Source organism: Triturus cristatus, chromosome 9 (assembly GCF_964204655.1).
Source record: "Triturus cristatus chromosome 9, aTriCri1.1, whole genome shotgun sequence".
NCBI lineage: Eukaryota > Metazoa > Chordata > Amphibia > Caudata > Salamandridae > Triturus > Triturus cristatus.
Genome location: NC_140592.1, coordinates 952,123,655 through 952,144,290, shown reverse-complemented (window position 1 = coordinate 952,144,290; position 20,636 = coordinate 952,123,655). Strand labels below are relative to the sequence as shown.

The 20,636-nt window shown below is 48.2% G+C and overlaps 1 protein-coding gene across 1 annotated transcript in view; it reads right to left on the bottom strand.

The window, feature by feature from the left end:
* Positions 1-20,636, bottom strand: part of EML5 (EMAP like 5) — a 1,456,757-nt gene that overhangs the window by 522,568 nt on the left and 913,553 nt on the right. Inside the window, exons 17-18 of the mRNA XM_085626574.1 lie at positions 7,720-7,820; positions 576-778 (exon numbers count right to left, since the gene is read on the bottom strand). Of these exons, the coding sequence (XP_085482700.1) occupies positions 576-778; positions 7,720-7,820 (304 nt within the window). The remainder of the gene's footprint in view (positions 1-575; positions 779-7,719; positions 7,821-20,636) is intronic.

The following is a 20,636-nucleotide window of genomic DNA, read 5'->3' as shown; positions in this document are numbered from 1 at the left end:
TGATGTTTTCTACAGTAGAATCATTTTCAGTGAAAAGTCTTTCCAGGATTGAAAACACCCCAATAAAAAAGTTATAAGAGTAAATAAACGTGAAACGCCCCAGTGGAAATTAAACTTAACCAGTTCTAAATATATTCCACTTTATCGTCTTGTGGTCTACAGGTTTTTGGAGAACTGAGCTATTTTGGTTTTTGGGCACAGGACTATTACTAACACAAGACAATGCATATCAACTGAAACCAATTGCCACATTTAGACCTCAATGACCAGATCAAGATGCTAATGAGATTTTTTCCAAGGCAGGTTAATGTTATCTCTTTCTAGGAGAGCAGCTCTCCAATGGCGATATCCAGCTTTCTTAATTGTGGACCCCATCCCCAGCAAACAAGAAGAATACATTACTTTGGAGAATTGTTCTTGAAGCAGTAATAGGATACTGGTAGCCTATAGGAAAGATAATACATAAAAACATTGTTAAGCTGATCATTCACCTGCCCAGCATATTGGTAGTGCACACTGCCATGATACCTGGCTTTTACACCTGTCAGCTTGAAGACCCACTGCTAGATACTTACTTTCTCTAAGGCATGCATGCTGAAAACGGGGCCGTCATGTGCTTTAACAGTTTTAATAAGAAACAAATCCCTCCAGATGCAAATGTCTCCTGTTGCGGTCCCAGAGAAGGACATCTCCTCGGTCCAGCCATACACAGCACACATCATAGTGTCACATTTGCCCCCAGAACCAATGCATCCTTTCCGTCCGACCAGTCCTCCTCCTGAATGCAAAAAAAGGAGACAAAAGTGCATCAAATAAATGTTATGTGGAGCTTTATCCTCTGCCACTTCATGCTCACAACTCCTGCCATCTAACAACAGTAACTACTCTCATCAATTTCTGATGCACAAACTGAGTTTAAAAGAACACTATGGTTCTGATGCCCTAAACTTATCTAGGTAGAATAATGATAATTAGGAGACCCATTTATTTCCAGGAACCACTCCTTTTTCCTGCAGCGCTCAGCGTAGGCCTCTGTTTTTTCAAAAGTTCCATCATATCCTATGATCTCTCCAATTTCTCACATGTCCCCATAGGGGAGCTGTAATGTTTCTTTAGATTGTGTGTTCAGTGCCTGAGTCCTTTCCCTAGATTGGCTTTTAGTGTTTTGTCTGTTTTGTAACCACCACTCTGCCTTTCCTTCACCATCCATCTATTTGCTCCTCATATGTGTAAATGTCACTCACACATACCTTCAGATGCAAGTGAAGCTCTCACTCAAACCCAGCTAAGATGTATTAACAAAACACTACTCACTCTAGCTCAACGTCCTATCCTGCCCAATATATATCCCTGGAAAAGCAGCACCCTGCCACCTCTGATGTCACCATGTTTACTGCTTTATGTCTCCCAGGACTCACAGCTCAAGACACTAATCAATGAAGGCAAGTTCTAGGAGAATATATTCAAATTGGGAGTTAAAGAGGGAAAATATATACCAGGCCACCCTCCACTCAATCTGTATTACGAAAAAACAGACCTGGTAACATCAAGGCACTCTTTTAGACCAATTACTTGCATAGGATTACTAGTAGGGTAATGTAAAGAACTATTACGCCTTCATTAGTAGTTCTTGCCATGAACTATCATTAAATCCCTGGTGCCATAAAACTTAAGAATTATTAAATCCCAAAGGTGAAAACAACCAACCATGTGAAAGGTCACTCAACCAACTTCTATAGGTAACAAAACAAAAATAAAAAGTGTGAAGAAATGAGAAAGCATCTCACATGCGCAACACCAGAGGAGCTGATGGCAGATTCTCACCAGTTTGCTCACGGTTTTATCATCATCGATATCTTTCTCATGAAAATAATTACGTGTCCCATTAAGGAAAGTGAAAAAAGGGGGGGGGTTTAAGAGATTTTTAAGCAGCCCAAAACCCAAAAAGACCTGTGAAGTCTTAAAGTAAAATTAGGTCTGGCTCACGTATACAATTCCAATTTCTTTATTCCATTTCGTGAGTCATCCCAAGGTTAAAAACACGGTCATGTCACGTAACCACATTCAGGAATGGCCAACATGTTTCATTGCCTTATCAAATTTGCAGCAAATTCATCAGGGCATCAAGGGTCTGCATTCACTTCCCTGGACTTTCTCTATTTGAAAAAGAGTGACTGCAAATATGCAAAAAACATAAAAAAGAAACATGGCTGGTAAGTTCATGAAAGACAACACCTATACCACACTTCAGACCTCAGAGACAAATATACTGGCATAAAAACACCGACCAAAAGGTCCTCGATGTCAATTACCTAATGAGAGCCACGGTCCCGCATACCAGCTCTCAATTAGTTCAGGGAATCAGTGTTAGTTACACTTCTTATCCCAATTATAAGCACATCCGTTGCTTGCACCTTTATCTGGAGAAACAAATACACCAAATGAGTGGATTCACGTGTTATACTAAAAATCATCTACCTCTATCAACCATAAATCAAACGGGCTATGTAATGCTCGTTCTCATAAAAAGCACCCACAAAGTTAGCATTGTTCACTGCCTGCCCCTTCACGATAACTCCTTATCGCTGTATAGTTATCCGGCAATATACACGAATTTCAAATGCGTATCATGGAGTCCTTTATACAAAATGCGCTTGCCATTACCTTAATGCCGACACTGATCTCAATAATCTACTCTCACCGTAGGAGTTCCTAGACTGCACTGCCACTCGTTCCAGGATCGAAGCACAATGATACGCGGCCGTCATTTAAACCGGCAACGTGTACCACAGTCTTCCGTGTTTGGTTCGAAAACGAGGCTGTACACCTGGATCGACCAGACACCACTTTCAACGGGCCAACAAGGCGGCCATCTTGGAATGGCAAATCTTGTATCAATCATTTATAAGGTTACTCAGCATGTTGAATCTAAAATACACTCGTACTGCCATATACAGAACATTCATAAAAACACCTCCATTCAGACATCATCACTATTCATTTCAGACAGGTCTATTTAATTTAGAGGACACAGTACAGATGTGTTGTAAAAAAGCGTGTTGTCAGACTCAAAGATTACCTTTTTATTACAAATTACTTTTTCCATTTCACAAACAGATGAAATTAGTTTCTCAAGGATGTCATACCTTAAAAATACATAGGGAAGGAGAAATAAGAATAAAGTAAGAACAGCCTGAATGCACTTAGCTGTCTTAATGTGAACAAAAAGATGATCAACACATGAAAAAGAGCAACGTGACAAAATCTCATTCTTTACCTAGAGATCTTATTCCATTCAATTTGATCATTTAGACCAATTTGATCCACTTTTTCTGAGTAAATCCAACGTGCCTCTTTCAATGCAAGTGTTCTCTCAATCTGATTTGTATCACCCAACACTTTTACCAGCACCACCCATCTCACTGCCTTATAATTATGTTGGCTATCTTTATAGTGTTGGACCAACCTCGTAGTCAGTTTCCCATTCTTGATGGTACTGAGATGCTCTTGTATCCTCACTTTAATTTTTCTTGTTGTGAGGCCGATGTAATGAAGCCCACATGGACAAGTTAATCTGTAAATAATTTTGATCGAGTTGCAATTACTGAACTTGTTCAAGTACCAAGTTCGTCCATTTTGCAACTGGACACTTGTTGTCTTCTCAGTAAGTTCACAAACTGAGCATCCACCACATGGGTAGTGCCCTGACGGAATGGAGGTATTTATTACTTGTAACGAGGGCCTCGTATGGACAAGCCTGTCTTTGAGGTTCTGTGCTCTTTGAAATGCAAAACGGGGTGCAGGCATTTGATACTCGTTGGTAGAGAGCAAGGACCAATGCTTCCTAAAGGCCTGGCGGATTTTCGTTGCCAAAGGATCAAAAGTCAACACTATAGGTAAACAGTCATCTCCCTCTTTTGTATTCCTTTCCAGTAACGCCTCCCGAGGGGTATTGTGAGCTCTCTTTCGAGCTCTATTGACAATTTTTCTCGGATACGCCCGCTGGACCAATTTCTCAGTAAGGCTCTCAGACTGTTGCAGAAAGTCAGCAGTCGAAGAGCAGTTCCTACGGTAACGCAGAAACTGTCCTACAGGGAGATTATCCCTCAATGCTCTGGGATGAAACGATTGATAGTGTAACAGTGAATTTTTGTTTGTGGGTTTCTGATGAACACTAGAACTTAACCTGTTATCAGTAACCCTGATGTCCAAATCCAAATAAGTCACCATTTCGGTACTCATACTCCACGTGAATTTTAAACAGTCATCACAGTTATTTAACCATTCCAAGAATTCAACAAGATGACTCCGGGTTCCTGTCCATATACAAAGGATATCATCAATATACCGCTTCCAGAGACTGATATGCCTCTGGAAGGGATTTGATGGATGATGAAATAATGTTCTTCAAACTGGCCCACATAAATGCAGGCCAGGCTCGGTGCAAAAGTAGCACCCATTGAAGTACCGGATATTTGTAAGAACAGGTCATTCTTGTAGGAAAAATAATTGCGACTTAATGCAATTTTTTTTTTTGTTACCTATAGAAGTTGGTTGAGTGACCTTTCACATGGTTGGTTGTTTTCACCTTTGGGAATTAATAATTATTAAGTTTTATGGCACCAGGGATTTAATGATAGTTCATGACAAGAACTCCTAATGAAGGCATAATAGTTCTTTACATTACCCTACTAGTAATCCTATGCAAGTAATTGGTCTAAAAGAGTGCCTTGATGTTACCAAGTTCTAGGAGAATGCCTGGACAAAATAGGAAGTAAATAGAGAAGATGTGAGGTCCTGGAACCAGTTGATGGGGAAAGAGGATGTGAATTCGAGGCTCTAGAGCACAGGACTATATCAGAATATGTATTGATGATTGTAGGGTCTCCCGACATAAATCTCCTTCCTCCATCTCTATCAGCTTGTCAGAGGCCTATGCCAGTACACTCACAATGTAAAATTGCTCTGTGCTTTTAGATACCAGCTTTATTAGAAAGACAGTTCTGCTCATAAAGCCCCTTCCTGGTTGCATCTATCTGGGATGTTCCGGTCTGCTCTTCAGGTTTCGTTTTATGCATTTCTCCTCCCCTCCCCCTGCCCCCCACCCTCCCATCAGCGACCGTAGGGCAGTAAACCAAACAGAGCATAACATGTATGACAAGAAATTTTACTTTGTCAATTAGGAGTCAGAAAATAACCGAGATAGGAGAGTGCAGCTAGCTAATAAGCAGTACAACTAGTTGAATACAAGAGCTTACATGATGTAAGGAAGCACATCTCTTTTTTCAATTAAATCAATCCAGGACAGTGTCACCGAGTTTCTATGACATCAGGTCTGCCTGACAAATTGCACAACGTTGGGTGAATTCATTTGAAAGCACAAGGTAGACCTGCAATCATTCTACCCTTCAAAAATAAGATGTGTGCTCTTTAGAGGAGAAGAAATACACAGCACCAAATCTCCGGGGACATGAAATAAAATATGTAGCATAGACAGATATGCAAATAAACAACATTACTTAGATCTTCATAAAAAACACAGAATCGAAAAGCAAGTTAACACAGTGAACTAGCAGATAGCTACAGAAAGAAATATAAAATCGATGTTCAACATGCATAAAAAAGCATCCAAAATCAATGTGACGTAGGGGAGCAATTCTGATTACAATAGAAAAAAAGCAAACAATTCATTACAGAGATCAGTTGCAAGAAATATGCAAGAAGTTCAAATAACAGCAAAAAACAGTGGGTTTGGTGCCTCACCAGAAATCAATAGAAAACTTACTCTTAACAAGGGGAAAGAGGTTGGGTGTTTAAAGAAATTGCTCAGCCTTGGGGTACTGGAATCACTACAAAGGCAGCTTTATTTTACTTTTATGCCTTTGTCTCTTGGACTAAGCCCTCTTAGAGGTTCAGGCCCCTTCCAGTGAGGAACCTCATCATAATCCTCGATTATCAACTGGCATAAAATTCACACAAGTCTAAGTCTGGGAACCACCCTTATAAGCTCGAGCCTCAAGCCAAATCCCCCTCCTAGCAAGGTCCCTCGTTTGAGGGTCACTGCTTGCACTTTCTTTCTCTTTGTACAACACCTGAGTATATAATAAGGAGGCAGGAGTGAACACAGCATTGGCCATCCAGGCTTTAAGCAAAGAAGTTTCTGAAAACATCACAGGTGAAAGGAGTTCCAGTTTCTGACAAAGCTTTCAACAAACAATGATTTTGGAAAGCCACAAGAAGTGCATTTCTTCTGATCGTATGAGTACTGGTTTGCTCTGGAAAATGGGAACTTTAAAAGTAGATACAGTGTTTAATATAAGAGGACACACCTCAAAAATATGTCCATGGAGGCGGCTTCTCCACATTTCAAAGGCCGGCCATACTATTTGAAAGCAAGATTTCAAAAAATAGGGATGCCTTTAAAGTGGTCTTAGCCATAACAACTTACCCTTCTATCACCCCATTGCTTGCGTTTCAACCCTTGGGGAGTCTCCAGGCCAAAACGGTTGCACGCAAACAGTCTGTGCCCATAATTCATAATTTAACTGTAACTTCCATAGTGGGTTCATGCAACACCTCATGAATGAGGCCCAATAATGCTGGGATACAGCTGGAATTTCAGGTGTTCCTGTTTCGAGGGGACGCAGACCACCAGTTTGGGTCATAAAGACCCTTTTTTGCAGTAACAAATAATATTTTGCGTTCCGTCTGTAGTGAGAGAGCAGAACTTAAACTCACCTACAACTGGGAAACAACCCAAAAACACATAAGACAACACCTGAAAGGCTCCAGTACACCTACTTCTGGATGAAAGGGAATCATTTGTGCTCGAAAGATAAACAATGGAATTCCTTTGAGATGTGGGAGGAAATAAATCAGGAACACAGTCACTCAACTGTAAGCATAGTCTCATGTCCTGAGAGCAAATCCGACATTACCACAAAATGTGAAATATCTGTTTTGAAACAGACCTATTTTTCTCAGCATAAGTTAATGCTATAATGAAATAGAGATTCCTTCAGCTGATGATTTTTAGGAATGCATTACATTTTCAATTGGACTTCACAAGAACACTGATTCTATCCGGCCAACAGTATAGCCAGATGTCCTTAAAACACTAAACACTGCCAAACCAGACTGGGCTTAGACAATTCATTACAAAGTTTTGCAGCAGTTTACTAGGGTCATTGCCATGACTGTCAGCAAAAGCTTACCAGCAGTAGGTGTAAACCAAAAACCAGAGAAGCAGGAAAACAAGATATGATTGGCACCCAAAATCAAAAGGATCAAGGAGAACTTGATTTAGGGGCACAACTCAACCTGCTGATCTTTGACAAAAGCTGGGAAAAATATCCTTTTAAATGGCTGAGCATCCCAAGAGCACTGGACCTGTGGCTGTAAGACAGCTTTATAACCCACATCAATCTCACCGTCTCCTGGTAATGTAGGTGCTTACTAAACTATCTAAATAAACTTTAAGATGCCAAATCATTTATCTTGGAAATTTTCATTTTAGGGTTCCCATAAATGTTATCATAATTGTCGTGCTTGTAGGCTCCATGCCAGTCAATTTTCCATACCTTCCTATGATGTGAACTCCATACATCAACACAGCACGGCAGGAAACACGGTCATATTTGACTTTTACAGGGGCTTCATGGTTGGGTGCAAATACTAAAAGTGCTATGCTTCCAAAACAAAATCGGATTTCCTTCATACCTGCTCGTCGCCAGAATCTCATGTGCTTTATTCCAGCTGTGATGAGTTTGTCTGGCATATAGGGGTTAATCTTCACCACAAATATCTTCTCCTTGCTTCCTCTGAAAGACAGTTTGTTTTTTGAAATGTTGTCGCATTGTTGAGTTTAATACTTATTCGGTGATCCATATGGACCACTGGCTACAAGTCCAGAAACCTTTTAAACAACAATCAAAGCTTGTTTAACAATCACTTCATACTGAAATCATGTAAACAAAGGATGACCAGACCTTTAAAGATAGACTCAACACATACTACGAAAGATGGATTTGAATGAAGAAGAAGTTAAAGATATGGAAGCTAATCTACAACATTATGAATAGTAATTATTGAATTCTCAGTAATTATAGATTACAAAATACATTTGATTAAAAAGGGATAAAAATGTACCATTCAGCTGCAAAAACCTCTAGAAAATTTTGCAAAAGAAAACGAAAATTAAAACTTTGTAATCAAGAAGCAGACAACCATAACAGAGGTTCTGTTAATCTAAACGTCTAGAGGCAAGGGGCACATAGAATACTTCGCCAAGCTTTGGCAAACATAAATACCAATATCAGGTAAAAAGGTAAGGCTTTAGTAGATAAATTGAAATTAAAAATGTAACACAACATGTAGTCATAATAGAGGAAGCAATTTAGGATTCAGAGATTACTACATTTTTAGGTTTAACTTAGTTTTTATTGGCATTCAGCAATAATAACACACAGTTTCAGGAATCTGCACAATATGCTCTTCAAACGGTGCTACAGTTAGTACCTGTTCAGCCTAGACATGCATTACTTAGGCGCCTCTAGCGCGCTCCCCGCTGGACCCATTGGTAAGTCTGCAATGTCTCTAGTATTTCAGAGTCCTGCTCCAGCTTGTAAACCATAATGCCATATAATAAGCAATGTGAAAAAAAAACGAAAAGTGAGAGAAAGAAAGGTAACCCCTCCCCCCCCTCTCCCACCTCGAACTGGTGTGCTTGGAAGCTACGGACTGGACCCCTATGGGAGCCCCTCTCTTTAATGCAGGACAGCGTCTCTAAGTAGGTGACGTGGGGCCCGTGAGGCGGAGAAGACGCAGGTATCTGGGGCATGTGATTTCATTCATTTCGGATGACAAGAGTGAGAGCAGCGACTGCCAGATTTTGTTAAAGCTTCCTATTGAGTTGCTAAGAGAGGCCTGTATGTGTTCCATATCCAGGATGAACCACATCCTATGTAGCCACTCAACATAGGTCGGTTTTACCTTCGTTCCCCAATGCGATAAGATGTTTTGGAGAGCCGCCCCCAATGCCAACTCCATTAGTTTCCCTCTCTGGGATCTGAGGGGCTACGTCAGCGAGTTAGGCAAGACCAACACCACATACTCCAGTAAGCGCGATATCTGCGTGTCAAATTGGCGATCCACATCATCCAGAATTGCAGAACAATAGCTTGTCAATTCCCTGCACTGCCACAGCAAATGAAGCAACATACTGTCTGCACCACATCCCCGCCAGCAGAGTGGACAGCGCTCAGGGCTACCCCTATGCAGTCGGACCGGGGTCAGATACCAGTACATAGCGACTTCAACTGCCGTCTCTTTGCACGCTATATTTCACGCGGTGTGGACGGCTCGGTAGTAGATGTCTCACCACTCCTTCGCCGTGAGTTCTCTACCTAGTTCACCCGCACATCTCCTCTGCCCTGCCGTATGTTTCTTTGGGGCCTGAGGGCGTAGCACCTCGTACAACTCAGAGATCATTTTCTTATCTGTGTTCTTTGTGTAGAGCCATTTCTCGAATTTTGTTAATTTCCGAGAGACCTTCGGCCTCACCTCTGCGTTAAGTAACCAGTGCCGAAGTTGCAAGTAGTGGAACCTCTCAGTCTCTGGAAGACCATATTCCGCTCACAGGTCTGGAAAGGAGAGAATCCCATCTAAATCAAAAAAGTGCCCAGCTGCTTTGCATTCCGCCTCCCTCCATCGTGAAAACGCCCTTTCGTCCGCTCCCGGGTAAAAATCTTAATTATCTAGAATGGGGGCAAAGGCGAGGGAAAAGAGGACAATCCCTTTTTGACGGCAACCCCGTCCCATACTCTCAGCACTGCATGCGTAATGGGGGAACCCTTGAGATTTGGAGGTCCATCTTCTCTTTTGAGAAAGGAGGCCTTCCAAAGCGATAATTTGGCCAGCGCTTTATCCTGAAACAACCATCTTTTCTCCGATTCGGATCTGTTCAACTCCATGAGATATCGAAGCTGTGCAGCCCGGAAAAACTCCAAGAGATTCGGTATCCCCAATCCCCCTTCGTCAGGTCGTAGGTAGCCCATTTACTCTTCAATCGAGGCCTTGCTCCTGCCCACACAAATTTCTGGAGCAATTGCTGCAGCGACTGGAGAGTGCCTGGTGGTGGCCATGCCGCAATGGTTTGAAAAAGATATAATGCTTTGAGGAGAATGGACATCTTTATTGCCGCCACCCTGCCCAGAAGGGAGAACCCATGCTGCTTCCACTGGTGCAGTTCTTCCGTGACATTAGAGATGAGCTTGGCATAGTTAAGCTTGACCGTTTGAGACACTGACGGTGCCAATTCAGTGCCTAAGTAGGGGATAGAGGTTCGTGCCTGCATACCCTCATACTTACTCCCGTCCGACGCCAGCAACTGCCCTGCTTGGTTCAGCCACAGAATCGTGGATTTTCCTACATTAACCTGAAAACCTGAGACCCGGCCAAAGTCCTTCAATTCCCACAGGAACGCCGGGACCAAACGTGTGGGTGATTCAAGGGATGCGATATCATCCGTATAAAGACTTATTGTGTGTCTTTGCCCCCCAATATATCCGGGTTCTTCCTGACCTTCTGAGCCAGCGGCTCGACATAGAGGGTAAAAAGAAGGGGGACAGCGGGCACCCCTGGCACGTTCCTCTCTGTATCACGAATGGGGATGGCGTCACCCCATTCACCCGAACAGTCGCCGTAGGCTTATTGTAGCAGCTCACCACCAAGGCCCGAAACCGCCAGACCAAAGTGAATTAGGGTTTTATCTGAAAATCCCGGTCGAATGCCTTTTCGGCGTCCACCGACAATAGTAGGGCATCCATATCTGTGCGGTGAGCCTTGTCGATGAGATGGAAAAGGTGTTTGGTATTGTCACTGCCTTGCCAGTTCTGAATAAAGCCTGATTGGCCAGGTTCTATATTCCCCGGCATGAGAGGACCCAGCCTAGCCGCCAAAATGCCCGTGAACACCTTCAGATCCACATTAAGCATGACACTGGTCGGTAAGAGCCGCAAATGGACTTGTCCTTGCCCGGTTTAGGCAGTACAACTATAGAAGCTGCCAGCATATCTGAGGGAATCGAACCCGGACCCGTAAATGAGTTAAAAAGTTTTGTGAGTATTGGGGCCAACACCGTGCAGAATGTTTTATAAAACCCCGCCGAAAACCCGTTGTGTCCCGGCTCCTTCAAAGGCCTAAAACGGGATATCGCACTTATCACCTCTTCTATGGGTATGGGTGCCTCTAACAGTTCGGCCTGCGTGGTACCCAGGACAGTAACGTGTGCCTCCTGGAGATAGGCATCGACCTGGGAGGGTGAAGGGGTCTCCCTGCGGTACAGCTCCGCATAGAATGTTTGAAACACCCGGGCTCTTTCCTCGTCGCCTTCGACCACTGCCCCCGAGTCATACGTGAGAGATTGCACTTTAGTGTTCAAAGTGCGGACCCGTAGCTTATTCGCCAGCAGACGCCCTGTCCTGTCGCCACCTATGTAGTAGGAGTGCTTAAGCCTAAGTGGTGCAGACTCGAGTCCTGCCAATTGTGCGTGCGCCGCCTTCAGCTGACGCCAGACCCTAGGCGCCCCGGTCCTGCTATGTACCCTCTCTAGCTCTAGAACTTTGGGCAGTGAGCAGCTCGCGTTTAGACCTACGCTCTTTATTTTCAGTGGAAGAGATTGCGATCAGTTCCCCCCCTCACCACGGCTTTAAGAGCCCCCCCACAAAGTAGCACTAGAGACCTCGGGGGAGTCATTGGTTGCGAGGAAGTCTGTGATGCATTTGAGGATCTGCTCCCTCACTGTCGGTTTATGTAACAAGCCCTCCCTCAGTCTCCAAGCCCCTGTGTTCCTACCTATGTTCAGCACCTGCAGAGTTACTTGGAATGCATCATGATCAGACAAGGCCGCTGGCATTATGCTAACCTCCCGTACCAGTGCATTCAGTTCTGCTGTGCCCAACAAATGATCCAACCGGGCATAAGTGTGGTATGCATGAGAATAATAGGAGAATTGCGAGGTGTGGGGGTGAGCCGCCTGCCAAATATTGATGAGCCCTTGATTCTGTAACCACCGGCACCTGTGCGCAGAAATTGCCCCGGTCTGGGCATATCTGTGGCTAGACCTATTCGCTGACGTATCCACGACTAAATTTAGATCGCCTCCAACAAGTACCCACCTCCCTTGAGCCCCAAGGACATCAGACAGGGCTGCCTTGAGAAACGTCTCTTGACCAGTGTTGGGAGCATAAATCACCCCCACCACCAGCAGTAAGCCCCCCATCCACAATTTATAGGCTAGCAGCCGCCCCTTAATTTCCGCAAACTTGTGCCCCACCTTCCCGGTAAAGAGTTTAGCCGCCAATAAGACCAGCCCTGCTTTCTTGTCCTGAGTAGAAGAGAAAAACTGCTGAGGGAACGCTCAGGACCTCATTCTATGCCAATCTTTTCGGAGAAGGCGAGTCTCCTGTATGAGGCAAATATCCGCCCCGTGTTTTCAAGATATGACAATATTGAGCGCCGCTTATTAGGACTGTTTAGGCCTCGCACTTTAAGCATGAGGACATGCAACTCTGAAGGCGTCATAGCACATGTTTCAGCATAAGCCGCTTCATATGGCCATGGGCCGCGCTACGCTGCCAACTCGTGTCCCCTCTCCGCACCGTATTCCCCGCCCTCCCTCTACGCCACCTGCCCTTGCGTGAGATCCCAAACAGCACACCAGTTCCCCCCCCTCCCTAACCCCAACAGAATCACCCCATTTCTCCACCAATGTCCAGAGCCCGCTAGGGTTGGTCACACGCATCTGAAAAAACAGGTGAACAAGAGCATAAGGTGACTCCAAAGGCGTCCTCCTGCCCCTTGCCCCCAGGCCCCACACCCACCCCATCCGCAGGTTGATCGGCATCAGGCCCTGCGTTGATCAAGAAATATTGTTCGATGCTGTGTCCTTGAGCACTGATTCCAGCGCATCCCACCTCTCCTGCGCAATCGTCTCGGGGTCAGGCCCCCGCGGAGAACCCGATGGATGTCTCGAGCGACTCTCTGCCATCCTTCTCGGGGTGGTCGCGGACTCGATGTAGGCTTGTCTTCAGGGCTGTGAAGTGGCAGACCCAACAGCTTGCGGGTCTCCTGGAGTGATCGGATCTGTGGCAACTTGCCCTCCCACTTAAAGTTGATATGAAAGGGATGTCCCCAGGAATATACCACACCCTTGTCACGCAAATGGGAGGGCACTTCTCGGATATCTCGCCTTTTCTGCAATGTTATGGCAGCCAGGTCCTGATACAACGCTATAGAGTGGCCCAGGTGTTGGAGTGGTTGCTTCGCTCTGGCCGCTCGTAGAATACGCTATTTTAGCGGGTAGTCTGGCAAGAAGGCAAGAATATCAGGCGGCGGTCCTTCGCAGACCGACCCTGTGGGCTCTATCAATACGGATTTCCACGTCCTCCGGCTCCCCAGCATCTCCCGGAACAGGGTCTGCAGGTAGGGGACCATGTCTGACCCTTCTGCGTCTGACGGAACCCCCCATATCCGAATGGTATTCCGCCTGGAGCGGTTTTCGAGGTCCTCCACATGGGCCTGGAGATCGATTTCTTGATCCTTCAAGTGGATCACTTCCTGCTGGAGTTGCGTCACTTCTTCGTCCCTCGTGTGTTCTTGATCTTCGATCGCCGTCACCCGGTCTCCCAAAGTGTCCACTTCCCTGCGGATCTCTCTCATTTCCCCCGCCACCTCGCTCTTCAGGGTTTGGAAGTCATCGCGGAGGGTGTTGAATAGCGCCTCCAGTAAAGCCTGTGTAATCGGTGCCTCCACCCCTGCAGCATCCGGGCTCGTCGGTGTGGGTTTAGTGAGCATGTCTTTTAATGGTTGGTCTTGCTTGGTTCGCTGCATCGTCATTATGGCCCCGTCCAGTCTGGATCCCGGCACGAGGGCTCGTTCCGATCACAGGTGGGGACCGTCTCCGATCCCACAGGTGTCTGGTACCGGGGCGCAGTCTTGTAGACCGCCAAGTCTTGCATATCTGGAGGGCTCTAGTGTTAGTTGTGATTGAGTCCCTTTATACCCCCTGGAAGTGGGCCCGCCGCCCCTGCCTCTGTCCTCAAAGAATCAGCGCTAGGCAAACGGGACTCCAGGGTGCCCCTGACCGCAGCTCCGCTGCTGTTCCCACAGTGTAGGTGCCCCGTAAGACAGACCGTCTGATGTGGGAAGATCCCGCAGCTTTCCCACTCCGGGACGGGACTGCATTGTGGTCGGAAAGCTCCAGCGAACCCTCCAATGGCTTTCCAGGGATAACCTTGCCCTCCGGCGCTCCAACAGCTCCCGTTAAGGACCACAGCTCGGCCTCTCTGCGCCACCTCGGGTGCCACTCGCTGCCTCCAGCCTATGTTTCGTCTGGCCAGGCAAGCCCCAGCAGGCTCCTAACGTCCGTGTGTAGTCTACTGGTTCCAACTCCTCAGGCCCGCTCTGGCCCGACAAGGCCCCCAAGCTGCCCGGACTCACGAAAGCAGCGCCAGCCGAAAATCTGGCCGAGCTCTCAGCGAGGGGGCACACCTCAGCCCTCCCTTATCTGTCAGATGTTCGGGCACCCTCCGGCCGCTCTCCTCTCCGGCCTGCCAGGTCTCTCCTCGACTCCCACAGCTAGGCGCTCCGTCCACTAGTAGCAGAGGCCTTATACCTGTCCCTTCAGTGGTCATGGGCCCCCACCACTCCACTCAGCTTCTGGAGCCCCTTTCTCTCTCAAAAACCTGCCACCAAGTCCCCGTCTTCCGGTGGGCTTGCTCCTGAAACAGCGGGGCACTTGCCGCTGAGTCAGGCCACTGCCTCTTTTTGTCGTGGGGTTCTGCCCCCGGCTGGCCCCTCGCTGCTTTTGCTGTTTTACGGTTGCCGGCCCAGGGACTCTCCTACGTCGCGAGCTGCGGTCAACCCGGCCCCGGAGTCTTCTTTGGTAGGCGGGAGTCAGGCACCACTCTCGGCACGTCCCTTGCCAAGGAAGCATGCCAGCCAACAAGTTTGGCCCATGTCCCCAGCCGCCAAGCCCCACTTCCATGGGCCTACCTCTCTCACTAGCCTGGCTTCTCGTCCCTCCAGCAGCGCCTCCTCACTAGCGGCGAGCATGGCTGTATCACTCCCAGCCTCACTCCGGCCCCATCGGTGTTCCCCGCTCTCCGTGAATAGTACACCAGGGTCTCAGGCGGTCCCAGTGCAGCTCCAGGAGGGCCCCCGCTTCACACAGAGTCAGCGTCACCGGCCCACACGTCGCTACGCCTCTCCCTCAGACGCTAGGTCTCGGGCGCCTGCCGAGAGGTCTGGCCGATGTCCAGTGAGAACCTCAGGCCCTCAGTGTCGGTGCGCGGCCCCCAGGCCCAGGCTCCCTCAGCCACACTCCCCATAGGCTCCCAACCACGCCAGTCGATTATCTGGCCGATGGCACAGGCTATGTACCTGCTTGGAGCCCCAACGGACAGCACCAGCATGGCCTCTCCTCGGCACTGCGTGTCACGATGGCCGGGGTGTTCTCTCCTCAGGATGGCGCTGATGCTCTATAGGGGTCCACCTCTCATCTGCCCCCAGTCTGGAAAACGTATTACACACACGGACTCGGGAGATAGGTGAGCGAGGGAAGGAAGGGGAGGAACAGCTGGGAGAGGGACCTGGAAAGACACAAGCACACCATAAGATGAACTATAACTTTTTACACCCCTGTCCTGATACCCAATTCTCTCTCCTGTGTCTCTCTCACCTGCCACCTCCTCCACCACCTTGGAGTGAAAGGCACTAGGCCAGGGGAATACCCGTAATCCAGTTAAGAGAGGGCACTGGATGACGGTCTTGAAGCTAGGGCGAGACCTAGCCACAGGTCCCTCAGGAAATGGTGCACAGTACCTCTAGGAGCAAAGGACAGCACTTCCTACCAGTGCTTATTGCTCCAGAGCGCACTCAATAGCAGGGTCATATGAGTAAACAAAAGAAGATGCCTCCCTGAAGGCAAAAGGCGACCACTCCCCTACCCAGTACTCACGAGCAGTGAACGGAGGCGGGCGCTGCGACTCTGTACCCGGAACTCCGTGGGCAGAGGAGCGCGCCTGTTCGCGCTGCGACTCTGAACCGAGAACTCCGTGGGCAGAGGAGCGCACCTGTTCGCGCTGCGACTCTGAACCCGGAACTCCGTGGGCAGAGGAGCGCTTGAGCAGCTTCCGGCAGCCCGGACTGTCGTGGGCGGAGGTTCTCAGGCGCCGTCTTCCAGAGCCCAGAAATCCTGGAGCGGACGTCGGCGCAGGAGCGAAGGTGTCTGTGGACTGAAGTGCGAAGGTTCAGCAGAGGGCCGAGGCAGCAGTACAGGGTTGAAGGTTCTGCGGAGAGTCGAAGAACAACCAGGAATCATCGGCACCGCTCTCTGGACGCGTTGGGCTATATCCGCTCTGCCGAGCGTAACGCGGGTCACGTGGGGCGTGCTCCTCTGAGCATTATGGGGAGTGTAGTTCAAGCAGAGTCCGTGTGGTGGAAGAGGAGTTTGCGGTAATGCGAACAGCGCGTCACCAGTTCTTGGCTCGTGACACTGCGCCTCCCGGCCCGCCAGGCCTCGCTCTGCTTTTTGCTCCCCGGAGCCCAGCCGTAATCTTCTATGTGCGGGTGCTGCCTGAATCGTTTCGTCCGCCGCCTGTCCTTCACCTGGTGTGATTGGTGTGCCACTCTCCGCACCCTCTAGGCTTGCTGCGAGTCCGGCGAGCAACTCTCCGCTTCGCCGCCGTCCACCTCACCTCCAGCAGGACCCGACCACGAGGCCTGCAACTCGGTCGCTCGGCCGCGCTGGCCACCAGCTGAGTCGAAGTCAAGCCTCCATTCTTCAGGGTTGCGGTGTGGGGTTAGAGGTTATTTTATGCTTAAGTCCGCTTTAAAGAGGACCGCAAAGCTCTGATGGGGGCAGATTTGGGCGCCCGGGAGCGGGGAAGACGATGGAGAACACGTCTTACCCGTGCGCCATCTTGGCCATGCCCTCCCATTACTACATTTTTAAAGCCTGGGAAGTCAGCTGCCAAATTAGGAGGTGCTGACACTAGCAAACATACATGCAGAACACCGGGGATGGGAGAATGACTATGGCTATTCCAAGGGTATCCTACGTAGATCCAGGCAGGCTGATGCAAGATAGTCAGACTTTTTCCATAAGATAAAACGTAATATCTTGAGTCTAAAAGGAACTCGTGCATAGTCGGTGGAGGACGGGGTATCAGGAAAATATGACATGGGTCTAGCCGACCTTGACCTACGTCGCAAGTCCTGCAACTTGACATTGAAATGCATGTTTCAATTTAGCTTAGCTCCCAAAGGCATCCTTTCCAAAAGAGATCATTCTCTGCAGTCATTCTTCACTGGTTGAAGACATTCAAATTCTGAAAAAGTTGCAAAGGGAGAACAGATGAAGAGGTTACTTACCTTCGGTAATGCATTATCTGGTAGAGACTATCTAGCTGCAGATTCCTTACCTTCGAATTTCCCATGCTTCAGGCTGGATCCGGAACTTTTGCTGAGCAATACCCCTTGCGCACAACGTCAGGTGGCTCCATTAGGTTCTGTGTGACGTCGTTGGCGATGTTAGTGTCAGTTGTGATATTGTGGTGCCTATATAGGCGCCACCCAGGTGCGCGGACGTTAATACTTTTAGTGTTTTCCACGCCAGAAGGGCAGAGCCACGAAGTAACTGATGTAGTTGTGTGCAAAACTAGGGTCCTGAAAAGGGGAACAACCTTAGCCCTACAATATCAGTCCACAAAGTGGTGCAGCATGGGTGGGGCTGCAAGGAATCTGCAGCTAGATAGAGTCTCTACCAGATAATGCGTTCCAGAAGGTAAGTACCTTGTTCATATGATAGAGACTTCTAGCTGCATATTCCTTACCTTTAAATCCGATACACGAGCCATACCATCCCAGCGGTGGTTTGAGGACTCACATCCTAAACTAAGAAGTCTTGCAGGACTGAACGGGATAAATGTCTGTCCCTGCACACTTGGCCATCAAGGCAGTAATGTTTTGCAAACTTGTGCAAAGGAGCTCAAGGCTCTGCCTGACAGATGCCTTGGACTGGGACTCCCCGAGCGAAGGCCGTAATTGCAGCCCTTCCCCTGGTGGAATGGGCTCTTAATCCCTCAGGGGACTGCTTCTTTGCCAACAGATCTTGATGCAAAGAACAACCCAGTGAGAGATTGTCTTTTTCTACACCGCCCTTTCCTTCTTCAATTCCAAGTACCCCACAAAGAGTTGGTCATCCACCCGGAACTCTTTTGTGCGGTCAAGGTAGAACGACAACACTCTTTTTGGGTCCAGTCGGTGGAGAGGCTCCTCTTCCATAGAGGGATGCGGGGAAGCAAAGAAGCTGGGCAAAGTGATGGATTGAACCACATGAAATGGGGTCACAACCTTTGACAAAAAGGATGCCCTGGTGCGAAGTACGACCTTGTCCGGAAAGGACATAAGATAAAGAGGTGAACAAGATAATGCTTGCAACTCACTCACCCTCTGGGCAGATGTAATCGCCACTAAGAAGGCTGTTTAGATGGTCAACAGCCGGAGGGTACCATTGTGCAATGGATCAAAAAGAGATAGGTAAGGACCAAATTAAGGTCCTACTGTGGCATAACAAAGGGTATGCGTGGAAACAAGTGAGCCAGCCCTTTTAGAAATCTATTTACAATAGGAGACTTGAAGAGAGAGAGAGTGCTGGTCTGGCAGCCGCACAAAAAGCAGACAGAGCAGAAAGGTAACCCTTGAGAGTTCCCAAGGCAGAGCTGTGCTGGTCAAGGGTTAGAATGAATAAAAGGACAGTAGAAAGAGAAGCAGAAAGAGGGTCAATGGACCTGTCTGTACAGTATAATACAAATCTCTGCCAAAGGCAGTCGTATACCGTCTTAGTGGAGGGCCGCTTGGCCGACTGAATAACGTTACAGAACTCGTGAGGAAGGTCAAAAGCTATCAACTTTCGCCGCTCAAACTCCACGCATGGAGGTGCAGAGTTAGCAGGTTCGGGTGGGGAACGCTCCCCTGCCGCTGCAACAGAGGATCCTCCCGAAGGGGCAGCCTGATCGGAGGATCGATACTCATTCTCAGTAGCTCTGGATACCAGACTCTCCTCGCCCAGTCCAAAGCCACAAGAATGACTTGGGCCCAGTCATTCCAGATCTTCTTCAGAACCCTGGGCAGGAGTGGTATGGGCGGAAAAGCGTACAGTAGGCCTGAGCTCCACTCGCGTTGAAAAGCGTCGCCGACCGAGAGCCGCCTTGGAAACTCCAGGGCGTAGTACCGCTTACAATGTGCGTTCTCTTTGGAGGCGAACAAATCTACCCAAGGTTCTCCCCACTGCTGAAATATACCTATCGCCACTTCTGACTGGAGATGCCACTCATGATCTGCTAGGCATCGATGTCTGAGTTTGTCCGCCCTGGCATTCAGAGAATCTGCCAGGTGTTGAACCACCAGGATTATACCCTGCTGTTCCAGCCATGTCCAGAGATGCAGGGCCTCTCGACAAAGCGGCCACGACCCCGCCCTCCTTGTTGCAGTACCACATGGTGGTGATTTTGCCTGTGAACACCTGCACTAATTTCTCCTTGACAGAGGAAAGGAATGCCTTCAATGCCAACTGAATCACTCAGATCTCCTATAAGTTTATGTGAAGCCCCATCTCTGCCAGAGACCAGTGTCCCCTGATCTCTAACTCTCCCAGGTGGCCGCCCCATCCCAAAAGTGACGCATCGGTCATGAATGTGAGATCCGGTTGGGAAAGGGAGAGGGGTTTTCTGTTGACCCAATCGCGGTTTGTTAACCACCACTGCAGATCTTTTGCAGTTCCTTCCGAGATCTGAACCACGTCGGTGGGGTTTCCACAATACTGTGCCCATTTGAACTTCAAGCCCCACTGCAGAGCCCGCATACGCCATCTGGCGTGTCTTACCAACAGGATGCAGGTGGCCATGAGGCCCAACAGCCTCACAGTCAGTCTCACCGGAATTCAGGCTGAAATATCGGAATCATAGCCTGAATATCCTGGACTTGCTGTTTGGGAGGAGAAACCCAAAAACTGCATTGTGTCCCAAACAGCTCCGATGAAAGGGAGCATCTGAGGACTCAGGTGTGACTTCGGCACGTTTATAGAGGACTCCAGCGAATGCAGAAGGTTCACCGTAGTCTGAAGGTGGAAGATGACAGCCGGGGGCGAGGACACCTTTAACAGCGAGTCGTCGAGGTAGGGGAAGACTGACACCCCTAACCTGCGCACATGAGCTGCAACCCTCGCCATCACCTTGGTGAAGACCGAGGGGCACCGGTAATGCTGAAGGGGAGCACAGTAAACTGAAAGTGCTAGCAGCCTACCTTGAACCACAGGTAACACCTGTGGCCCGGCAGGATGGGGAATATGAAAATATTGTCCTGCAGGTCCTATGCTACCATCCAGTCTTCTTGGTCTAGGGCAGACAAGACCTGAGCCAGAGTGAGCATCTTGAATTTCTCCTTTTTGAGGAAGAGATTGCCGGTCTAAAGATCTAAAATGGGCCGTAGCCCCTTGTTCTTCTTCAGAATCAGAAAGAAGCAGGAATGACAGCCACAGCCTACTACTGAAACTGGGACCCTTTCTATAGCTCCCT